Raw genomic sequence first — 22,620 nt, forward strand, 5'->3', positions numbered from 1 at the left:
ACCATAGTAACTAATTAGATTACCGTCGTAACTAATTAGATGACCATAGTAACTGGTACATCATCCAAAAGCGCAGATTCCAACCATTGAAATACTTTGCATAGTTCAACACTACCGGTCATTAGAAAACATGACTGCACATCATAATGGCAGCTACACTTTACATCTTAAACATCTACAAAAAATGATTTGGGAATGTCCGGCGGGCCAGATTGAAAAGCTTAACAGGCTTTCATTTGCCCAGGTCTGGTCAAGACAACATCCGCATGCAAAAAAAAGTGCAACTTACTCGTGTCGATGCCTCAAAATCAATAACGACAACAGGAGGCCAAAAACTTCTGGAAAGGTTTAATCTCACTGTCACTGTTCTACCAAACAGTGGGGATGGTGTCAGCTGTAGAAAATAAATGGAGACAACAGTGATGACCACATACACGTGAGGAGGAGGAGGAGGAGGAACTAGAATGTCGGCGCGTGTGGTGGAGAACTCACTAGAAATAGTTTCAACTGTGCATGCAAAACGCTTGCAAAGGTCATGTGACACACAAACTCACACTCGCCCTGCTGGACGGGGCTGGAGTGTGGCGTGGAGAACAGTACACATGTGCTCAAATAATACTGCTAAATATTATTCCCCTGAAATGTCATATAGATCACTCTATGAGCACATCTTTTTTTTTTTTTTTTTACACTTTGGGAGAGGCATGTAAAATATAAGACATTTACCCACTTACGTACAGGTAAAGGTACAATAAAAAAATAAATTATCACCTCAATAAACCAAAAATAAAACTATTCATGTGTGCCCCTTTTTTTTTTTTTGTATGTGGCTGACCAGCAGGGGGCAGCAGAGCGCCTCCACAGCCGCCGTTGGAGGGAGGGAGCACAATGCACCCGTCTGATTGGCCCGCACCAATCACGTGGCAGCACGCGCGGTGACGTCACAGGAGGAGGAAGTGCGCCATTTAAAATTGACAGTTGAGCGCTCACTTTTACAATATTGTACGAGTATGTTTAAAACTACAGTGAGGGACATCGTCACCGTTTTTTTTCTGATAAGCTCACCTCGACAAAAAAACAACTAAGAGTTTGGTAACGTCAAATCCCTTTGAAAGAGGTGCAGGGAAGGGACACACTATATATTATATTAATTTGTGCACCAAATGCAGCACTTCCGGTGACTCCAGCATGCTCCAGGGTGGTGTCTGAAGAGAGAAACGTGGCCTTTGCTGGGAATACACCTCGCAACCGTCTGTGTGTGAATGACGCGGCGGCACAGAGGGTGGTTTTCAACGACTAACTGTAGAGACGCTTCTTGAAATGGAACGACTACTTCTCACTGTCCTCCTCCCTGGCGAGGGAGAGAAGAGAGTCCCCACCTTCGGCCGCCATCTATTGCTTTAAAAGATGTCCGTAGGTAACAACAGTGCAGGTTTGGTGAGGAAGGGGGGTGGCGGGGGGCTTTGATTGACAGCACTGACCGCTATGATGGTCACAGTGTGGGTTCGGGGCCAGGGAATGCATTGTGTGTGTGTGTTGAGCCTCAAGTCCACGTCAGAAGTAGTTCAGCTCCACGGTCCCGCCTCCTGGATGTTGCTATAGTTACTACTGGAGTGCAGAATGCCCATGTTGCCATGGCGATGCTGTGAGACCCACTTCCATAATCAGCGCCGTCGAGGCGTCCGCTCCGATTGTTTGCGGTCACTGCGGGTTGTCGGCCCGCAGGTTCTCCAGGATTTGGATGAGGCTCTCGAGCCCGAGCACGTAACCTTGGTCGGGTCCGTCGTGCACCGCCGTGTCGTCGCGGAAACCTTTGAACGTGGAGTGGGCGAAGTCGATCATGCGAACGTCCACCGGGGGGTGCTGCCGGGGCGAGGGGGCGGAGGGGGGAGGCGGCACGGGGGTCAGACTGGGAGCGGGGCAGGGGGAGTCCTGATGGGGGCGCGGCGACGGGGCGGAGTGGCAGGCCGGCTTTGTGGGCGGGGCCGGCGGGGGAGGACGAGGTGAGGGCGGGGCCATTAGTGCGGGTCCCTGATTGGACGGCTGGCCGGGTTCCTTGTCATGGCTTATGTCTGTGGCACAGGGAGCGTCGGTGGCTGGAGGCGCGGGACCAAAGTGAGGCTCCTCCGGACCCCCGGTAGTCTTTTGGCGAACAACGACCTGCCCACGACTGAAACCTGCAGGAGGCTCAGGGTCCTGCGAGTAAACACGGAATAATATCAGCACCAGAACAGAACAAATACCACCTCAGAAAACACTTGGCTATCCAAGCACCACAATAATCACCAACATTAAAATACAGTAGCGTAGCAGGCCCAAGTATTCATTACAAACAAGGCAGAAGTGCAGTTTATATTTTTGGCTGCGGTAACACCACACACAGTTTGAACAGTAACACTGTGCTTGAATGTAGGAAAATAAAACACTGTACATGTGCTTTGATGAAAGGATTCTTTAGAGCAGTGTTTTTTCAACCTTTTTTGAGCCAAGGCACATTTTTTGGGGTGAAAAAATGCGGAGGCACACCACCAGCAGACATCATTAAAGAACAAAACTCAGTTGACATTAACAAGTCGTTGTCGCAATTGTTGGATATGACTTGTGCGGCCCTTTGAGACACTTGTGATTTAGGGCTTTATAAATAAACATTGATTGATTGATTGATTGACTTTAAAGCCTAACCAAGCATGCATCACTATAGTTCTTGTCTCAAAGTAGGTGTACTGTCACCACCTGTCACATCACACCCTGACTTATTTGGACTTTTTTGCTGTTTTCCTGTGTGTAGTGTTTTACTTCTTGTCTTGCACTCCTATTTCGGTGGCTTTTTCCTCTTTTTTTTGTATTTTCCTGTAGCAGTTTCATGACTTCCTTTGAGCGATATTTCCCGCATCTACTTTGTTTTAGCAATCAAGAATATTTCAGTTGTGTTCATCCTGCTTTGTGGGGACATTGTTGATTGTCATGTCATGTTCGGATGTACATTGTGGACGCCGTCTTTGTTCCACAGTAAGTCTTTGCTGTCGTCCAGCATTCTGTTTTTGTTTACTTTGTAGCCAGTTCAGTTTTAGTTTCGTTCTGCATAGCCTTCCCTAAGCTTCAATGCCTTTTCTTAGGGGCACTCACCTTTTGTTTCTTTTTGGTTTAAGTAGAGATGTCCGATAATATCGGCCTGCCGATATTATCGGCCGATATATGCGTTAAAATGTAATATCGGAAATTATCGGTATCGTTTTTTTTTATTATCGGTATCGTTTTTTTTAATTTTATTTTATTTTTTTTAAATTAAATCAACATAAAAAACACAAGATACACTTACAATTAGTGCACCAACCCAAAAAACCTCCCTCCCCCATTTACACACTCATTCACACAAAAGGGTTGTTTCTTTCTGTTATTAATATTCTGGTTCCTACATTATATATCAATATATATCAATACAGTCTGCAAGGGATACAGTCTGTAAGCACACATGATTGTGCGTGCTGCTGCTCCACTAATAGTACTAACCTTTAACAGTTAATTTTACTAATTTTCATTCATTACTAGTTTCTATGTAACTGTTTTTATATTGTTTTACTTTCTTTTTTATTCAAGAAAATGTTTTTAATTTATTTATCTTATTTTACTAATTTTTTTAAAAAGTACCTTATCTTCACCATACCTGGTTGTCCAAATTAGGCATAATAATGTGTTAATTCCACGACTGCATATATCGGTTGATATCGGTATCGGTTGGTATCGGTAATTAAAGAGTTGGACAATATCGGAATATCGGATATCGGCAAAAAGCCATTATCGGACATCCCTAGGTTTAAGCATTAGACACCTTTTTACCTGCACACTACCTCCCGCTGTTTTCCGACATCTACAAAGCAATTAGCTACCGGCTGCCACCTACTGATATGGAAGAGTATTACACGGTTACTCTGCCGAGCTCTAGACAGCACCGACACTCAACAACAACACATCATTTGCAGACTATAATTACTGGTTTGCAAAACATATTTTTAACCTGAATAGGTGAAATGAGATAATCTCCCACGGCACACCTGTGTGCCGCGTACCACTAGATGGAGTCCACGCACTATAAATTGAATTTCACTGTACTAAAGGTTTGCTAGATAGCGCACGCAAAGCTGATGTACAAAGCTGGTGTGCAGAGGACTGTGTCTCCTAAATGAGCACAACAGAGAGTGCAGTCCATTTAGTACTTTGGCCTTCACATGTAGAACATATTATTAGAACGAGCACAACACAGGGAGAAGATGCAAATATAATCATTACTTTGGTGTGGACCCACCTTTCCCTCATAGATGATGAGCAGCGAGGACGAGTAGAAGCGATAGGACGCCTGCCGCTCCAGCACCACCTTCAGGCTGTGAAGCTTATTCAGGATCGGCTCGAAGAGGTCCCGCCTCAGGCCCCGTCCGTCGTGCATGTACTGGTAGAGGGCCTGGCGGAACCCTTCGATGGACAGACCGCGCCCGTAGTACTTGTTCCTGCAGAGGTAGTGGCCGGTGTTGAGCTGGTACACCTGCAGAGACAATGTCACATATTGCACAGTTGTCTCAGCAGCATATTCGCCAAGGTCTGGTAGAGAGGGGCCCCGTGTTCTTCACCTGCATGCCACACAGTCGCACCCCCAGTGTCGCCGAGGTGCTCTGCTCGCACTTCTTCATCTGCCTGGCTGCCTTCTCCTCCGAGGCGTCGTCCCCGTGCTGCCTGGTGCCCATCTTCAAGTCCAGGATGCAGGGGTAGGAGAAGTGGTGGACCACATTCTCCAACAACAGGAACTCTGGGTCAGACGCTCACATTAAGGAGGTAACCACTGTGCGTTCTCGCTGACAGCATTTTAAACGTAATCTTCTGGGTTGAGTCCCCAAAACCAGAAGAGTGTAGGGGTGTAACGGTACGTGTATTTGTATTGAACCGTTTCGGTACGGGGGTTTCGGTTCGGTTCGCAGGTGTACCGAACGGGTTTCCACACGGACATATTAAGTAGCCGCCTAAGCTAAAGTCTTAACAAGCTGCTCCGCTTCGTTCTGCCTCTGTCTCTGTCAGTCCTCTACACAGCACCCAGCATTGTCCCACCCACACAACCATCTGATTGGTTACACTCAGAGCGGTAACAGCCAATCAGCAGTGCATATTCAGAGCGCATGTAGTCAGTGCTTAGCGTTTAGCAGGTAAGCATCAGGCAGCGGACTCTCCCCAAATGATAATAAACACCTCCCAGTCAACTACTAGTAACATCACTATGAGCCCGTTGACCTTCTAGAAATATAAAAGGCAGCTCAGCTCGCTCGCAGTCCTGGCTTGAGGTGAAGGCTAATTCGCTTTTAGCGTAACGTTAGCTCATTTTGCGGTGTGTGTGTGTTACGGACAGCAAAGCCCTGTCTGTCTGTCATTTCACTTTACCTTTTTCTGTGTTGATTGAGCTGTGTTGAAGCAGCAAAAAAGGACATTATGTTAAATGAAGAGTTTCTGTCTCTGATAGTTGATATAATAATGTAAGTGCATCATTAAGCCTACATGAACTCCATGGTGTTCAGGGATGAATAGTCTCTCCTATTGCTATTGTACTATTTTTTCAGCTATAGTTACATTAATCATTAGTAATGCAGCAGCCTAGTTTTGAATGGCAGGGTCCCTGCTATCACATGTTGATAAAAATATAACATTTATATATTAAAAATCAACTACAAGCTTCCCAAATGCTGTAATAAATTAAGCATGATGAGTTGACTTGAAACTGTTTAATGTTGCACTTTTTATATGTAGAAGAAAAGTTTTGTCATTTTATTTCATCTGAGCAACAACTTGAGGCAGTTTAATGTTGATTAACGTGGGCAGAATTATTAGAGTGTTCCCAATGTTAAAAGGATAAAGCCATTGTTTACAAATTTGGTAAATTAATAACCAAAAAATGTATATTTTGTTTTCTTACTGTACCGAAAATGAACCGAACCGTGACCTCTAAACCGAGGTACGTACCGAACCAAAATTTTTGTGCAGATGAGGAACATATTTTCTTCACTTCCTGCAGGAAGCACGGCCATGTTTGTGCGTTTGTTTTCGGTGGACTAGAACAATGACCCAACTGGGTTTGTGTTTCTCCGAGATGCTGCAGTCTGGGCTCTTTGAAACTGGAGATCAAAATAGGATCTTTGACCTGATCTCGTAAGATACCAGCCTCACCCATATTTACATCCTGGAACTGCCTGCTATTGTTCTGGTACATGACAAACAACATCATTTATCTGGGGAATGTCTGAATGTGTGCTCGTGGCTGAAAGTGTGACGGCCCTTTTCTGATTGACAAACGGATGCCATCGAAACAGGTGGCAAAATGTGAGGAACCTGGAAAAACAGGAGAAGGATACTGAAGAGCTTTCGGTCCTTGGAATCGGACCTCATACGGCTGAGCTGCTGCTTGTGGCAACGGAGACTCCAAGGATTGTGGCTGATCTTCTCCAAGCTCAAACCGCTGTTCCAGTCCAACATCTGGAAGGGAAGGTCCATGTGGATCTTGGCTTCCACTCTGGGACTCTTCAGCTCCACAAGATTGCTGTGTGGATGAGACAAGGTGATGTCATCATGAGGTTTCACAGGTAGCTCAACCAACAGCCCATTGCAAGATGTTTGGCCCCTTTATTTGTGTAAAAACTAAATTTTTGACATAAATTTTGACATTTTTCCTACGCTTTGTACCCTGCGACTTATAAAACGGTGCGTCAAATCTACAGATTTTTCTTCAGACGGCCATAATGCAAACAGTTAAAAAAAAAACACAAGCAAAGACACTGAAAAGGTGTGTTATTGTCTGTGCTGTGGCGCCATCTTTTGGACGAGTTTGCTCACGGCAGGGCTGCGGGTTGAACGTCGACAGTATTTTCTTCTGTTTAATGCCTTCGAGTACAAGTGCCGTTCTGTCTTCTCTTCGTCCATAGCGTTTCTACTTGTACGGATTCTTCATTCATCACTCCAAGCAACGTTTGTAAGTTGTACAATATAACTAAAACTATTCATATTTACTACACCGTCCCATGTGTGATGTCTTTAAAAGAGTATTTTAATGCATATTCGTCGTAATGTAATGAAGCTGGCGTGCGTCATTGGCATTAGCTAATATGCCAACACGTTTCCAAGTGTCCGTGTTAGTATTATTAACGTTCTTTTTGTTTTGTTTCACTTTCACAAATTCCTCGGTAAGTTCACCAAAACGTCACCGTGGAGTTATTGAGTCCATTTAGCTGATTGGAGAGCTAGCTTCTGCAGCTAGTGGGTCCATGGCGATGACTTACCATACCATACCATACCAACTTTATTTATAAAGCCCTTTAAAAACAACCACAGTTGAAGAACAAAGGGCTGTACACCACAAAGAAATACAGGCAAAGGACAGACTAAAAAATAACATTCAAAACGGAGGTAAAATACACATTGAAAAAGCAAATAGAAATGATCTTAAGAACAATTTGTTAGATAAAAGCAGTTAAAAACAGTTAAAAAAGTTAAAAACAGTTTAAAGTCTCATGCTGGGTTAAAAGCCAGTGTACAAAAATGGGTTTTAAGAAGAGTCTTAAAAGTAGCCAAAGAAGGAGCCTGTCTCTGACTTCTGTTTTGATTGATCAGCCATTTTACTGCCGTGTTGCAGACAACGTTTGGAAACAATTAAAGTACCGTATTTTTCGGACTACAAGTCGCAGTTTTTTTTCATAGTTTGGCCGGGGGTGCGACTTATACTCAGGAGCGACTTATGTGTGAAGTTACTAACACATTAGCGTAAAATATCAAATATTATTATTTATCTCATTCACGTAAAAGACGTGAATATATAAGATATATATATAAGATTTAATGGGATTTAGCGATTAGGAGTGACAGATTGTTTGGTAAACGTATAGCATGTTCTATATGTTATAGTTATTTGAATGACTCTTACCATAATATGTTACGTTAACATACCAGGCACCTTCTCAGTTGGTTATTTATGCCTCATATAACGTACACTTATTCAGCCTGTTGTTCACTATTCTTTAGACATTTTAAATTGCCTTTCAAATGTCTATTCTTGTTGTTGAGTTTTATCAAATAAATTTCCCCAAAAAATGCGATTTATACTCCAGTGCGACTTATATGTTTTTTTCCTTCTTTATTATGCATTTTCGGCCGGTGTGACTTATACTTCGAAAAATACGGTATGTCAAATATTTACAAAATCTCTGTGTAAATAACTCATGTAGAATACCGTATTTTCTGGATTATAAGTCGCTCCGGAGTATAAGAAAATGCATAATAAAGAAGGAAAAAAACATATATAAATCGCACTGGAGTATAAGTCGCATTTTTTGGGGTGATTTATTTGATAAAAGCCAACAGCAAGAATAGACATTTGAAAGGCAATTTAAAATGTCTAAAGAATAGTGAACAACAGGCTGAATAAGTGTACGTTATATGAGGCATAAATAACCAACTGAGAAGGTGCCTGGTATGTTAACGTAACATATTATGGTAAGAGTCATTCAAATAACTATAACATATAGAACATGCTATACGTTTACCAAACAATCTGTCACTCCTAATTGCTAAATCGCATGAAATCTTCTTCCTCTGTGTCGCTTCTAAACAACTCTGCCAACTCCAAAGGCAGACAAGATATTTTACCGTAATGTGTTAATAATTTCACACATAAATTGCTCCAGAGTATAAATCGCACCTATGGAAAAAACTGCGATTTATAATCCGAAAAATACAATATATATCTGTGGCTTACAGTCCGGTGCAGTTAACATATGGAAACATTTTATTTTTCTTCAAACATTTAGTGGGTGCGGCTTATATCTCTGTGCACTCTATAGTCCGGAAAATCCGGTAGTAAGACACCATTTTTCACCCAACTGACTTTGAAACAACATACTTATCGGAGGGATCCGTGTCGCGGTCACTGCGCTCCTCCTTGTGTTCCGAAGAGGAGGTGGAGCGATGGAGGCTGCGGCGCGAGTGTTTCCTCCTGGGCTGCTCCCGCTCAGGAGGCTCCTCGTGATCGCCGGCTCCCACCTCCATGTTGCTGTCGCCGTAAGGGTAAGCCACCAGGTTGATGTAGCCGTCAGAGTCGCCTTCGAAACATACCAGCACCACGCCTGATGGGGAGAGAGCCGGACGTCAAGATCGATTTTGTAGATTAATAAAGATTTTAATTTGGCATCTGTCTGTTTAAATTATTTACAGAGACTAACAAAATATAATCGGGGTTCCAATTACACATAATTAGATAGGACAACCTGTGTTGGTTCAGCATTAGATTGCTATTTTTAGCTTCTCATCTCTGCTGAGGGACCCTCTGATGTAATTTTGCTCAATGAGAAGAAATAAACCTGAGGAGTCTCAAGTCCTGTGCTGGCTTCGTAAACAAAGAGCGGGACATCGTCTCCGACTCAGCGTCCACTTTACAAACGCACATTGACATGTGACCATGTGAGAGCGCTTCTGGTTGAAGCGCCTGTTTGTCTGCTGCTGTGATGTCAGCAGGACATCTTTAGTGGGAACAGATCCAGAGCTAAATATAGACACCCTATGGACCACTGTTGTCATGGCACCGGGACCCGCAGGACCACGGAGAGTAGCGCAGGCGGGCCCTGGTGGGGATGCCGCCACCAAGCGGGTCAGGGGTCGACAGGGTCCCATCCAACAGAGCGCAAAATTAATTTAGGCTGTTTAAAAAAGAAAGAAATAAAACGCGATGACGGAGTTACTTTAGCCACGCTATTGTTTTTGAGGCGTGCTTAATGCACATACATCCTGACTCCTTTTTGACCCTCGGTCCATTCCGTAGCGTAGGTACGGTACGTGTATTTGTATTGAACCGTTTCGGTACGGGGGTTCCGGTTCGGTTCGGAGGTGTACCGAACGAGTTTCCACACGGACATATTAAGTAGCATAACGCACGTTGTGTAAATGTGTTGTGCCTCGGTGTCCGGTGAAAAGAGGACGTATGGTCAGTCTATCGTAGCCCCTTAGCTGCTAGCATGCCGCTAACGGGCTAGGATGGACTGACCATACGTCCTCTTTTCACCGGACATGTCCTCTTTTGCGGAGCGGTCAGGGCGGAGTTTCTTAAATGCCTCAAATGTCCGGCATTTTGAGTTAGGGTTGCGTGTATTTTCAATGTACGTTCAGGGTTAAGAAGGGGTTAAAAACAAAACAAATTGTGCGCGTAGCAGCATTAGTGAGGGAGGGGCAGAGAGACAGAGAGAGAGAGAGAGAGTTATGATAAACGCGCATGCGTCGCCAGGCTCTGCTTTTTATCCATAGATTTATCACATTTAATTTTTTATTATCTATAGCAGGGGTGTCAAAAGTGTGCCCCGGAGGCCATTTGCGGCCCACAGCTAATGTTTTAAAGGCCCACAACACATTCTAAAAATACTATTAAAATAAACAAAAACATAACAAAAGTGAAATAAAAAAGCTTAAAGGTTAAATGTAATTTAGAAAGAGTTGCAATGTTGACTAATAAAACAAAGCTGTTTTTTTTCTTTCAAACTGTCATTGCTCAAAACATAATATTGAATCAAAATCAATGTTATTATGATTTATTGACCTATGCAAGGTTCCCATTACTTCACATCAAATATTCCACTAAGAAAAATATTTTTGGTGGAAGATTTTGCAAATTTGGTAGATAAATAACCAAAAATTTTATATTTTGTTGTTTTCTTACTGTACCGAAAATGAACCGAACCGTGACCTCTAAACCGAGGTACGTACCGAACCAAACTTTTTGTGTACCGTTACACCCCTACATTATACAGTTCTATGACAGGGGATAAGACTAAGGCACTGTAAAAAAAAACATAAGAATAAAGCGCTTCTGGCGTTTGTTAGTCAGTTGATCTTGTCTGTGTCTGCGACATTAAGTTGGCTTATTTTAAAGTAAACATGGGAACAGTCGTGAGCATCAATCAGGTGAGGAAAAGCAGACCATTGTGCTTGTGTGCCGTATGCACATACCTCTGGAGTGTGAACAATCCAGTGAGCGAGGTGATAGTATTCTGTTACATTATGTGGGCACGGGTGACCTTTTGCGGCAATTAAACCCTGTTTGGGCCGGGCTATAAAAATAGCATCTTTCTAGCGCGAGAGTGCAATATGGCTGTTGTTGACACTGCCCAGCCTCTGTGGTCAATGTGTGTTGAGCGCATGGCGTGCATGTAGCGTGTTTACTGTCAAGGTTGTGGATTGAGTCAACAGAACATAGAGAGGACAGGTGTCAAACTCAAGGCCAAGGGGCCAGATCTGGCTCGCCATATAGATTTTGGTGGCCCGCCAAGCCATTTTATATAGTTATCTGGCCCACCATGTTATTTATTTTGGCCCGCCACGTTATTTTATGTTGTCTTTCACAATATTTTACGTGGCCCGCGATTTGATTTTATCTGGCCCGCCAAATTATTTTATCTGGCCAACAATGTGATTGATTGTGGCCTGCCACGTCATTTTGTTGTCTGTCACATTATTTCATGTAGCCCACCACATCATTGTGGCCCACCACGTTTATGTGTTCCTCCTAGGGGTGTAACGGTACACAAAAATTTCGGTTCGGCACGTACCTCGGTTTAGAGGTCACGGTTCGGTTCATTTTCGGTACAGTAAAAAAAAAATATATATATATATATATACATTTTTAAATTATTTATTTACCAAATTTGCAAAATCTTCCACCAAAAATATTTTTCTTAGTGGAATATTTGATGTGAAGTAATGGGAACCTTGGATAGGTCAATAATTCATAATAACATTGATTTGGATTGAATATTATGTTTTGAGCAATGACAGTTGGAAAGAAAAAAAACAGCTTTGTTTTATTAGTCAACATTGCAACTTTTTCTAAATGACATTTAACCTTTAAGCTTTTTTATTTCACTTTTGTTATGTTTTTGTTTATTTTAATAGTATTTTTAGAATGTGCCGTGGGCCTTTAAAAAGCCCTGTCTGTCTGTTATTTCACTTTACCTTTTTCTGTGTTGATTGAGCTGTGTTGAAGCAGCAAAAAAGGACATTAGGTTAAATGAAGAGTTTCTGTCTCTGATAGTTGATATAATAATGTAAGTGCATCATTAAGCCTACATGAACTCCATGGTGTTCAGGGATGAATAGTCTCTCCTATTGCTATTGTACCATTTTTTCAGCTATAGTTACATGAATCATTAGTAATGCAGCAGCCTAGTTTTGAATGGCAGGGTCCCTGCTATCACATGGTGATAAAAATATAACATTTACATAATAAAAATCAACTACAGGCTTCCCAAATGCTGTAATAAATTAAGCATGATGAGTTGACTTGAAACTGTTTAATGTTGCACTTTTTATATGTAGAAGAAAAGTTTTGTCATTTTATTTAATCTGAGCAACAACTTGAGGCAGTTTAATGTTGATTAACGTGGGCAGAATTATTATAGTGTTCTCAATGATAAAAGGATAAAGCCATTGTTTACAAATTTGGCAAATAAATAATCAAAAAATTTATATTTTGTTGTTTTCTTACTGTACGGAAAATGAACCTAACCGTGACCTCTAAACCGAGGTACGTACCGAACCAAAATTTTTGTGTACCGTTACACCCCTATGCATACAATTGCCTTTGTTCTACACTTTAATATTATCTCATCAAGCGACAACATATTTTAAGCATTGTTTGTCATCCTGACTTGCAATTTCAAAGCAAATTCTTCCTCAATCAGTTAATAAAGAATATAATAATAGCAGTCACCTATGCAAATTCTGTAACAAGGCTATTACATACATTTATATATGTAGTAGGGGTGTAACGGTACATGTATTTGTATTGAACCGTTTCGGTACGGGGGTTTCGGTTCGGTTCGGAGGTGTACCGAACGAGTTTCCACATGCTAGCAGCGACCGGGCTAGGACAACATGTAAAAACCAGAGCTGGAAGACTCTACTGCCTCGTTAAGATCTCCCGTTTGGGAACACTTTGGCTGCACGATACAACAATGGAGGACGGAGGTTTGCCGACATTGTTCAGCAGCTGCTTCTGACAACACGTCAAACATGTGTTGCACCTTTCCTGCTTCCGGCTCCCAGACCGTATTCGAGGAGCGCAGGGGAGACACTCGTCCAGGGCCGATGTATTCTCGGGGGCAACACCCTTCACTCTGCCCAGCAGTGGGTCTCCACAGATCCGGACTTCAGGGTAAATGACGAGTCCGGCTATTAGTTGCAAATCGTGGCCTTATTGAGGTCTTGCACACAGCCAATCCAACAAAACACTAGCCACTCCCCGCGCTCAGGCTACCGCTCCCTCACCTCGCTCGCCCACACACTCACCTCACATGCTGTCACATATTAAAGGGCCACACACACACATACGCTACTCTCATAACACATGCTAACCCATTTGAAGCGTCACCACCGCATTCAAGCAGCCTCTCCTCAGCGAGTCAGGCAGGGCTAAAGCAATAACAAATGTTTTTATAGCAGCAGATGTAAGTCCATATTGCATTAAAAACTAGATTTTGACCCACTTCTATGGTGGAAGAACAATGAGCCCATATATCCTCTTACTGCCAAGTTAGCCAGGCTGGGGGAGGGAAAGAAAAGTTAATCTGAGGCTGAGTTGACTTGAAACTGTTTAATGTTGCACTTTTTATATGTAGAAGAAAAGTTTTGTCATTTTATTTAATCTGAGCAACAACTTGAGGTAGTTTAATGTTGATTAAACAAGTTGAAAAACTTATTAAGGTGTTACCATTTAGTGGTCAATTGTACGGAATATGTACTGTACTGTGCAATCTACTAATAAAAGTCTCAATCAATCAATCAATCAAAAAAAGCACTTTATATGTAGAAAGGTTTTGTTAAGAAACCATTCTGAGCCTTATCTTATTTAGTTTTTATTTTATATATGTGACCCGTGCTGGCAAAATGAGTCGGAATGCGCACAGGCTAATTTTGAGCTACAGGCAAATAAGTGAAAAAAATGTATCTTGGTTGAAATTGAGATTTTCACAAAAATGAGTCCATAAAGCCACAATCTAGCGATCCCAATCATCGAAATAGCAAGAAAACATCTTAAATCACCTTTATTTGAAGGTTTTGTACGAGGTATGTCTTCAGAAATTAGTCCTTTGTGTTAAAATTCCCTGAGAAAATCCAGTGTTTTCAACGCTCACTCGCGGCAATAAGGGGGAATCCCCCTAGCCATATTTGCTATCATTGTGACGCCAAGTTTACCTACTTTCTAAAAATGAGCATGGAATTCCCGATGATGCCATTCTGAACCAATACAATTCGAGTTTTTAAACCTGTCCCGACGTAAACAAATCCGGCTTGTTGCTAACCGGAACACCGGTCGCTGTGAGGCGTACCCTCATTGGTTGAATCACCCCACGCGGTGCATTGTGGTATCATGGCAGCGCCCTGATGAAAAACAACACAGTAATTCGAGTGGAATATTATGTGAAAAAAGGTGATTTTCGAACATTTAATTATTATTTTTGTGGATAAGTTAGACTGTTTTTACATTCCGTAATGGATTTAGAAGGTGGAGAGGGTACACAGGCGGTTGCACGTGCGCTAAATTCACTGCAGTCGGCGAATCTTCTTAGTGCTGCTGGTCAGGAATATTACGGACAGCTGACCAGCTGACAAACTGACCAGTGAACAAAAAAACTGTGACATAACAGTGTTGACATTTTTGTACATAACCGTTTTCAATAGAGTTGAATATATATTTTTCCTTTAGACATGGGATTTGACTTTAATTGTACCAATTTTGGTGTTGCAACAAGGACTTTTAAGGTATGGTTGCTATGGAGTTTTGTTTTGGAACATTCTGTTCTGGAACAGTAAACTTTAAGCTGTTTTTTCTCAAAACGGACCCTCAAACTTGGTCGACTTCAATCGGATGTAACTCGGTCATTTTCTGTCCGATTCCAACAAACCATATATCATTTTGAAGGTCTTTAGATGGAGAATGTGTAAATAACAATAACTCAGTTTTTAAAATTTCCTCATTGTGACTCATTTTGCCAGCACAGGTCACATATGTTGACCACATTAACCCTGGCAATGGACCATGTGTGTATATGTATGTTATGCCATTGTTTACAAATTTGGTAAATAAATAACCGAAACATTTATATTTTGTTGTTTTCTTACTGTACCGAAAATGAACCGAACCGTGACCTCTAAACCGAGGTACGTACCGAACCGAAATTTTTGTGTACCGTTAAACCCTTAATATGTAGATATATTTACTCTTTCAAGTGGACTTTTGAGGGCAGAAATAATTGCCATGTGGCCCTGAAAAAAAACAGGTTTGACATCCCTGATATAGATTGTGGTACCTTTGTACTCCGGGGTGAACTCCTTCATCTCTGGAGGTAGAAATTCATAGAAGCGCTGCTCTCTGCAGATGAGAGGCTTGCACACCGTGTGGTCATCATAGCGCATCATACTGGTGTGACCCCCCACCTGCAGGGTGCAGGTAAGAAAAAAAAAAAAGATCCTATTAAACTCAACTCTACAGTAATTATTACGGATGTATCACATAATCTTGTACTTCTTACCTGGTGCATGAAGGGCTCCAATGGAACACCGCCGCCTCGGGATGGAAGTGATGCTCCTCCCCCTGGCCCCGCCCCCTGCAGCTTGTTGTCCATGTTGTTGGTATGAGGGAGGCACATGGCTCCTGGCGGACGAACCGCACCTCCTCCTGAAAGGCGTAGATTTGACACTCAAATATCATGCTGCAAAGTGAAGAACCTTCTCTTACCTGGCACATGGGCTCTGGCGGGCGGTGAGGGCGAGGGCGGGGCACAGGGCACCACGGGCTGCTGGGAGCGCACGCCGGCCCCAGGGGGAGGCGGCGCCAGACCGAAAAACCACCTTGTGAGTTCTTGGATCAGAGTGCTCCACTCCACCGCCGGCAGCACAGCGACCCGCTCGGGACAGGGGGCGGACGGTGCGCAGGTTCAGGGGCGGACTCTGGAAGCCAGGTGAAGGTGTAGCTCACCACTTCCTGCAGACAAACGCAGACACAGATGCGTGTGGAACAAGAAAGTAGCCATGAAGATGACACGTGGTGGAATGCACTACACTGTGTGACACGACACGTTCGCACACATTGTCCCGAAATAAAAGCCTCGACGGAGTCGATCCCCAGAGGTTTTTTCAGCTGATGTTTTAAAGTCCCAGCTGCTCCGGGGTTCAAAACATCAACAGTGATTTGAGAGGACGTTTGGCGATTCAAGCTGCGTTTCAGCACAAACACTGCAGCTGACAAGATGGAATCAAAGCTGATCCGTTGCCAAGGGACATCGACCGCAAAAAAAAAAAAAATGCAGGGAGAATTCTTTGCATGAGAAACTGAGTGCAGAATAATGAAAAGAACTGTATCACAATAAATCTGATTTCCCCGTCAATCTTCAAACTATGCAAACCTGTACACAAGTCTGTTACTGTGTGGACGCACCATTCAATTGGGACACTCAAAGGGTGTACAGAGCAGACTGGTCCATATTTCACACTTCAGACCAGTGTTTTTCAACCTTTTTTGAGCCAAGGCACATTTTTTGCGTTGAAAAAATGCGGAGGCACACCACCAGCAGAAATCATTAAAAAACCAAACTCAGTTGACAGTAGGGCTGCAACAACTAATCGATTAAATCGATTAAAATTGATTATTAAAATAGTTGCCGATTAATTTAGTCATCGATTCGTTGGATATATGCTATGCGCATGCGCAGAGTTTTTATTTTTTAATTTTAAAATTATTATTATTATCATTTATTTTTTTTAATAAACCTTTATTTATAAACTGCAACATTTACAAACAGCTGAGAAACAATAATCAAAATAAGTATGGTGCCAGTATGCTGTTTTTTTTCAATAAAATACTGAATAGGATAGAAATGTAGTTTGTCTCTTTTATCCGATTATTAATCGAAATAATAATCGACAGATTACTCGATTATCAAATTAATGGTTAGTTGCAGCCCTAGTTGACAGTAAAAAGTCGTCGCAATTGTTGGATATGACTTTAAAGCATAACCAAGCATGCATCAATATACTGTAGCTCTTGTCTCAAAGTAGGTGTACTGTCACCACCTGTCACATCACACCCTGACTTATTTGGACTTTTTTGGTGTTTTAGTTCTTGTCTTGCACTCCTATTTTGGTGGCTTTTTCTCTTCTTTTGGTATTTTCCTGTAGCAATTTCATGTCTTCCAATGAGCGATATTTCCCGCATCTACTTTGTTTTCATCCTTCTTCGTGGGGACATTGTCGATTGTCATGTTCGGATGTACATTGTGGACGCCATCTTTGCTCCACAGTAAGTCTTTGCTGTCGTCCAATGTCGATTAATCGTGCAGCCCTACTTCAAATACTAAAAAACTCTGGGACACAATGAAATCGGCAACTAATAGGAATCTACAATAAAACAAACTATCCCATTGGATGAACAGCAACAACAGATTTAACCTAAGGATTTTTTCCTATGAGTGTGACAGAGTAAAAGGCAGTCATTACCAGAAACCGATACCATCAGAGGTGAATCCAAACAGCATCCAGCATTTTGTACTGTGCAAACCAATAAATCTACTGGGTCAGATGGATTGTCGGCCTTTCTGATCATGCTGGTGTCCTATATTCCAGCGGTCATTAGACACCCACACTGTTCCAGCTCTGTGGAAAAGGACAACAATAACACCTGTGTCCCAAAAGCATTGTGCTAAAGACGACGACTTTTGCCCTGGAGCCTTGACCTCGATAACTGTCAAATGTTTGGAAAGATTAGTCATGTCACTGCTCAAAAGAGAAGTGCAGTCCATGTTGGATGCATGTCCATTTCACATAAACGCAGTACTGAGAATGCTGTTTTCTGCATGTTGCACTTTGAAAGCTTGCATTTTATTTATTGATTTAGGTCCAGCATCTAACACTGTGCAAAAAAAATAAATACTTGAATGTCAATACTACACTGATTAAATGGTTGTATTCTATTTTAATTAAGCACACACAGCAAATAAAGGTTAAATAATCAATCAATCAATGTTTACTTATATAGCCTTAAATCACGAGTGTCTCAAAGGGCTGCACAAGCCACAACGACATCCTCGGCTCAGATCCCACATCAGGGCAAGGAAAAACTCAACCCAATGGGATGACAATGAGAAACCTTGGAGGGGACCGCAGATGTGGTCCACCCCCCCGGTGCAATGGACGTCGAGTGGATCTAGCATAATATTGTGAGAGTCCAGTCCATAGTGGATCTAACATAATAGTGTGAGAGTCCAGTCCATAGTGGATCTAACATAATAGTGTGAGAGTCCAGTCCATAGTGGATCTAACATAATAGTGTGAGAGTCCAGTCCATAGTGGATCTAACATAATAGTGTGAAAGTCCAGTCCATAGTGGATCTAACATAATAGTGTGAGAGTCCAGTCCATAGTGGATCTAACATAATAGTGTGAGAGTCCAGTCCATAGTGGATCTAGTTAATAGTGTGAGAGTCCAGTCCATAGTGGATCTAACATAATAGTGTGACCGTCCAGTCCATAGTGGATCTAACATAATAGTGTAAGAGTCCAGTCCATAGTGGATCTAACATAATAGTGTGAGAGTCCAGTCCATAGTGGATCTAACATAATAGTGCGAGAGTCCAGTCCATAGTAGATCTAACATAATATTGTGAAAGTCCAGTCCATAGTGGATCTAACATAATATTGTGAAAGTCCAGTCCATAGTGGATCTAATATAATAGTGTGAGAGTCCAGTCCATAGTGGATCTAACATAATAGTGTGAGAGTCCAGTCCCTAGTGGATCTAACATAATAGTGTGAGAGTCCAGTCCATAGTGGATCTAACATAATAGTGTGAGAGTCCAGTCCATAGTGGATCTAACATAATAGTGTGAGAGTCCAGTCCATAGTGGATCTAACATAATAGTGTGAGAGTCCAGTCCATAGTGGATCTAACATAATAGTGTGAGAGTCCAGTCCATAGTGGATCTAACATAATAGTGAACGAAATAGGACACAGTCAGGCATCAAACACTGTAATACAGAAGTTCTACAAGGCTATCCTTTCTACACTTTACACTAATGACTTCAGGAAAGTACATCCTGATAATTGTATTTTTAAATTATGCATAACGACATGAACTAGTTCACATACCACAGTTGAATTGAGTGGTGTGACAGAAACAATCTAATTTTAAATGTGGAAATAACACAAGAGATGATTTTTGACCCAAGGCAAGTGACTACACACGAGCCAGGTCATTAAAGACCAGACTATCAATCAGGTGACAACATATGAATATGTAAGGGTTCATGTTGATAACCTGTTCAGTTGGAAATCGCATATTTATAACTTGTGCAACAAACTGCAACCGAGACTATATTTCGGAAACAAATGAGTCTGTATGTTAAGTTAAGTTAAAGTACCAATGATTGTCACACGCACACACTAGGTGTGGTGAAATTTGTTCTCTGCATTTGACCCATCCCCTTGATCACCCCCTGGGAGGTGAGGGGAGCAGTGGCCGCGCCCCGTAATCATTTTGGTGATTCAACCCCCAATTCCAACCCTTGATGCTGAGTGCCAAGCAGGGATGTAATGGCTCCCATTTTTATAGTCTTTGGTATGACTCAAAACCTACTTATCTCAGGGCGGACACTCTAACCACAGTAGGTGTTAGCAATCAGATCGTGCTGGTTTCCTACAGAGCTATCCTCGTGAGCCTAATCAGATATAGAATCACAGTCCGCTTTTGCAACCTAACCGAACAACTGAAGACCAGATTGGCTAACATGCACAAAACCGCAATGAAGATAATTGGTATGAAACATGAGCACATACAGTACAGGCCAAAAGTTTGGACACAGCCTTCTCATTCAATTGCGTTTTCTTTATTTTCATGACTATTTACATTGTAGATTGTCACTGAAGGCATCAAAACTATGACACCCGTCAAGCGAAAACCATTTCAGGTGACTACCTCTTGAAGCTCATCAAGAGAATGCCAAGAGTGTGCGAAACAGTAATCAGAGCAAAAGGGTGGCTATTTTGAAGAAACTAGAAAATATAAAACATGTTTTCAGTTATTCCACCTTGTTTTGTTAAGTACATAACTCCACATGTGTTCATTCATAGTTTCGATGCCTTCAGTGACAATCTACAATGTAAATAGTCATGAAAATAAAGAAAAGGCATTGAAAGAGAAGGTGTGTCCAAACTTTTGGCCTGTACTATAGATCATTTGTTACAACACAAATCTCTTCAGACTCATCCCCTTGTCCTCAGGATACAAACTTCTCCCATCAGGAAGAAGACTCCGTATAAACAAACCGTCTCAAATTACCATTTGTTCCAGCTTCTGTCAAACTGTTAAAGGCCTACTGAAATGACATTTTTTTATTTAAACGGGGATAGCAGATCCATTCTATGTGTCATACTTGATCATTTTGCGACATTGCCATATTTTTGCTGAAAGGATTTAGTATAGAACAACGTCGATAAAGTTCGCAACTTTTGGTCTCTGATAAAAAAAAAACTTACCCCTACCGGAAGTAGCGTGACGTTGTCAGTTGTTCACTCCCTCATATTTTCCTATTGTTTTCAACGCAGCTAGAGCTATTCGGACCGAGAAAGCGACGATTACCCCATTAATTTGAGCGAGGATGAAAGATTTGTGGATGAGGAACGTTAGAGTGACGGACTAGAATGCAGTGAAATACATATTTTTTTCTGACCGTAACTTAGGTACAAGCTGGCTCATTGGATTCCACACTCTCTCCTTTTTCTATTGTGGATCACGGATTTGTATTTTAAACCACCTTGGATACTATATCCTCTTGAAAATGAGAGTCGAGAACGTGAAATGGACATTCACAGTGCCTTTTATCTCCACGACAATACATCGACGAAGCTCTTTAGCATGAGCTAACGTGATAGCATCTGTCTCAAATGCAGATAGAAACAAAATAAATAAATCCCTGACTGGAAGGATAGACAGAAGATCAACAATACTATTAAACTATGGACATGTAACTACACGGTTAATAGATCTCAGCCTGGCAAAACTTAACAATGCTGTTGCTAACGACGCTAAGGCTAACTTAGCAACTGGACCTCACAGAGTTATGATAAAAACATTAGCGCTCCACCTACGCCAGCCAGCCCTCATCTGCTCATCAACACCCGTGCTCACCTGCGTTCCAGCGATCGACGGCGCGACGAAGGACTTCACCCGACCATCCGTGCGGTGGGCGGCTAGCATCGGCTAGGCATCTGCTATCCAAGTAAGTAGTCCTTGTTGTGTTGCTACAGCCAGCCGCTAATACACCGATCGATCCCACCTACAACTTTCTTCTTTGCAGTCTCCATTGTTCATTAAACAAATTGCAAAAGATTCACCAACACAGATGTCCAGAATACTGTGGAATTATGAAATGAAAACAGCTTTTTTGTATTGTATTCAATGGGGAAGGCATACCTCTGTTCCCCTGGCTACGTCACGCGCATACGTCATCCTCCAAAGGCTTTTTCAACCGGAAGTTTAGCGGGAAATTTAAAATGGCACTTTATAAGTTATTAGCATGTGTTGCAATGTTAAGATTTCATCATTGATATATAAACTATCAGACTGCGTGGTCGGTAGTAGTGGCTTTCAGTAGGCCTTTAAATAATTAAGAAAAAAATACTAAATGCATTGAACACAAGCACTTTAGCACCTGACACTTTAAAGCCCCACTTCCCACTTAAGAACTTTGTTCTTAAATCGCGGATGCAGCTCTGAAGCAAAGAAAGACCGGCGGGAGATTTTTTTCCGAAGGACGTAGTATTGAAACTATCACACTGGTAGCTATTTATTGCTACCACGCAAATTTCTGTTAAATAGCATTAGCATTATCATTTTGATTTGAGCCTTGAAAGTCACTTATTAGTCCAGCAGGAACACAGCCAAGGCAGCATCGACAGTCTTTGCGCTCACGCCAGCGAGTGAAAGCCGGGGCAATGTTGATCCTGACTGTCCTTTTATCCAGGTAAGCTCCCTTATTGTTTTTTTTAATCTCCTCAGACAAAACTTTTCCTTTCTTTGGTTGTTTTGGAGCTTCGGCCATGATAGCAGTAATTTCACGTAGATCTTATTTTTCTTCTTCTTGTTTTCTGGTGGCACATAGGCGTTCGCATCGACTTCCGTCTTTTTAACGAATGGGGAAAGGGGGAGCGACATATGCTGTAAAGCAAGTCAGCACATTTGTAGTTGTTTGTGTGGCAGGGTTCAAAGTTGCTAAATGCCAGTAAAAGCGATACAGAACAAGGTTCTTAAGTTGTGGTTGATTTTGTCGGCACCAGTGGACCAAAGCGGTTAAGTTTTGCCAGAAGAAGAACAGATTTCCTATGAAGATTAACGCATATGGCAACATACTGACAATGTCCGCTGTATAGTTGGCACAAATATTACATCTCTAATGACTATGCTGATGTTAAATAGCAGACACCATCAAGAAATGATCTTGGATTGCGCTACAAACATGTCTACACTGCAAAAACTAAAATCTAAGTAAGATGAAATATCTCAA

General features: G+C 42.0%; 1 protein-coding gene across 4 annotated transcripts in view; it reads right to left on the bottom strand.

Annotated features, from left to right (window-relative positions):
- Positions 1 to 333: 333 nt before the first annotated feature.
- The window catches only part of ip6k1 (inositol hexakisphosphate kinase 1), a 96,319-nt gene continuing 74,032 nt past the window's right edge, over positions 334 to 22,620 (bottom strand). For 3 of the 4 annotated variants that reach the window (XM_062037741.1, XM_062037740.1, XM_062037742.1), the window contains 8 exons: positions 15,803 to 16,048; positions 15,597 to 15,742; positions 15,375 to 15,501; positions 8,924 to 9,146; positions 6,387 to 6,571; positions 4,623 to 4,804; positions 4,304 to 4,537; positions 334 to 2,196 (listed from right to left, as the gene is read on the bottom strand). In XM_062037741.1, coding sequence (XP_061893725.1) covers positions 1,702 to 2,196; positions 4,304 to 4,537; positions 4,623 to 4,804; positions 6,387 to 6,571; positions 8,924 to 9,146; positions 15,375 to 15,501; positions 15,597 to 15,713 — 1,563 coding nt within the window. In that variant the 5' untranslated portion in view covers positions 15,714 to 15,742; positions 15,803 to 16,048 and the 3' untranslated portion in view covers positions 334 to 1,701. The remainder of the gene's footprint in view (positions 2,197 to 4,303; positions 4,538 to 4,622; positions 4,805 to 6,386; positions 6,572 to 8,923; positions 9,147 to 15,374; positions 15,502 to 15,596; positions 15,743 to 15,802; positions 16,049 to 22,620) is intronic. The other variant, XM_062037743.1, reaches the window with a different exon arrangement.

This window comes from Entelurus aequoreus, linkage group LG26, assembly GCF_033978785.1.
Source record: "Entelurus aequoreus isolate RoL-2023_Sb linkage group LG26, RoL_Eaeq_v1.1, whole genome shotgun sequence".
Classification (NCBI taxonomy): domain Eukaryota; kingdom Metazoa; phylum Chordata; class Actinopteri; order Syngnathiformes; family Syngnathidae; genus Entelurus; species Entelurus aequoreus.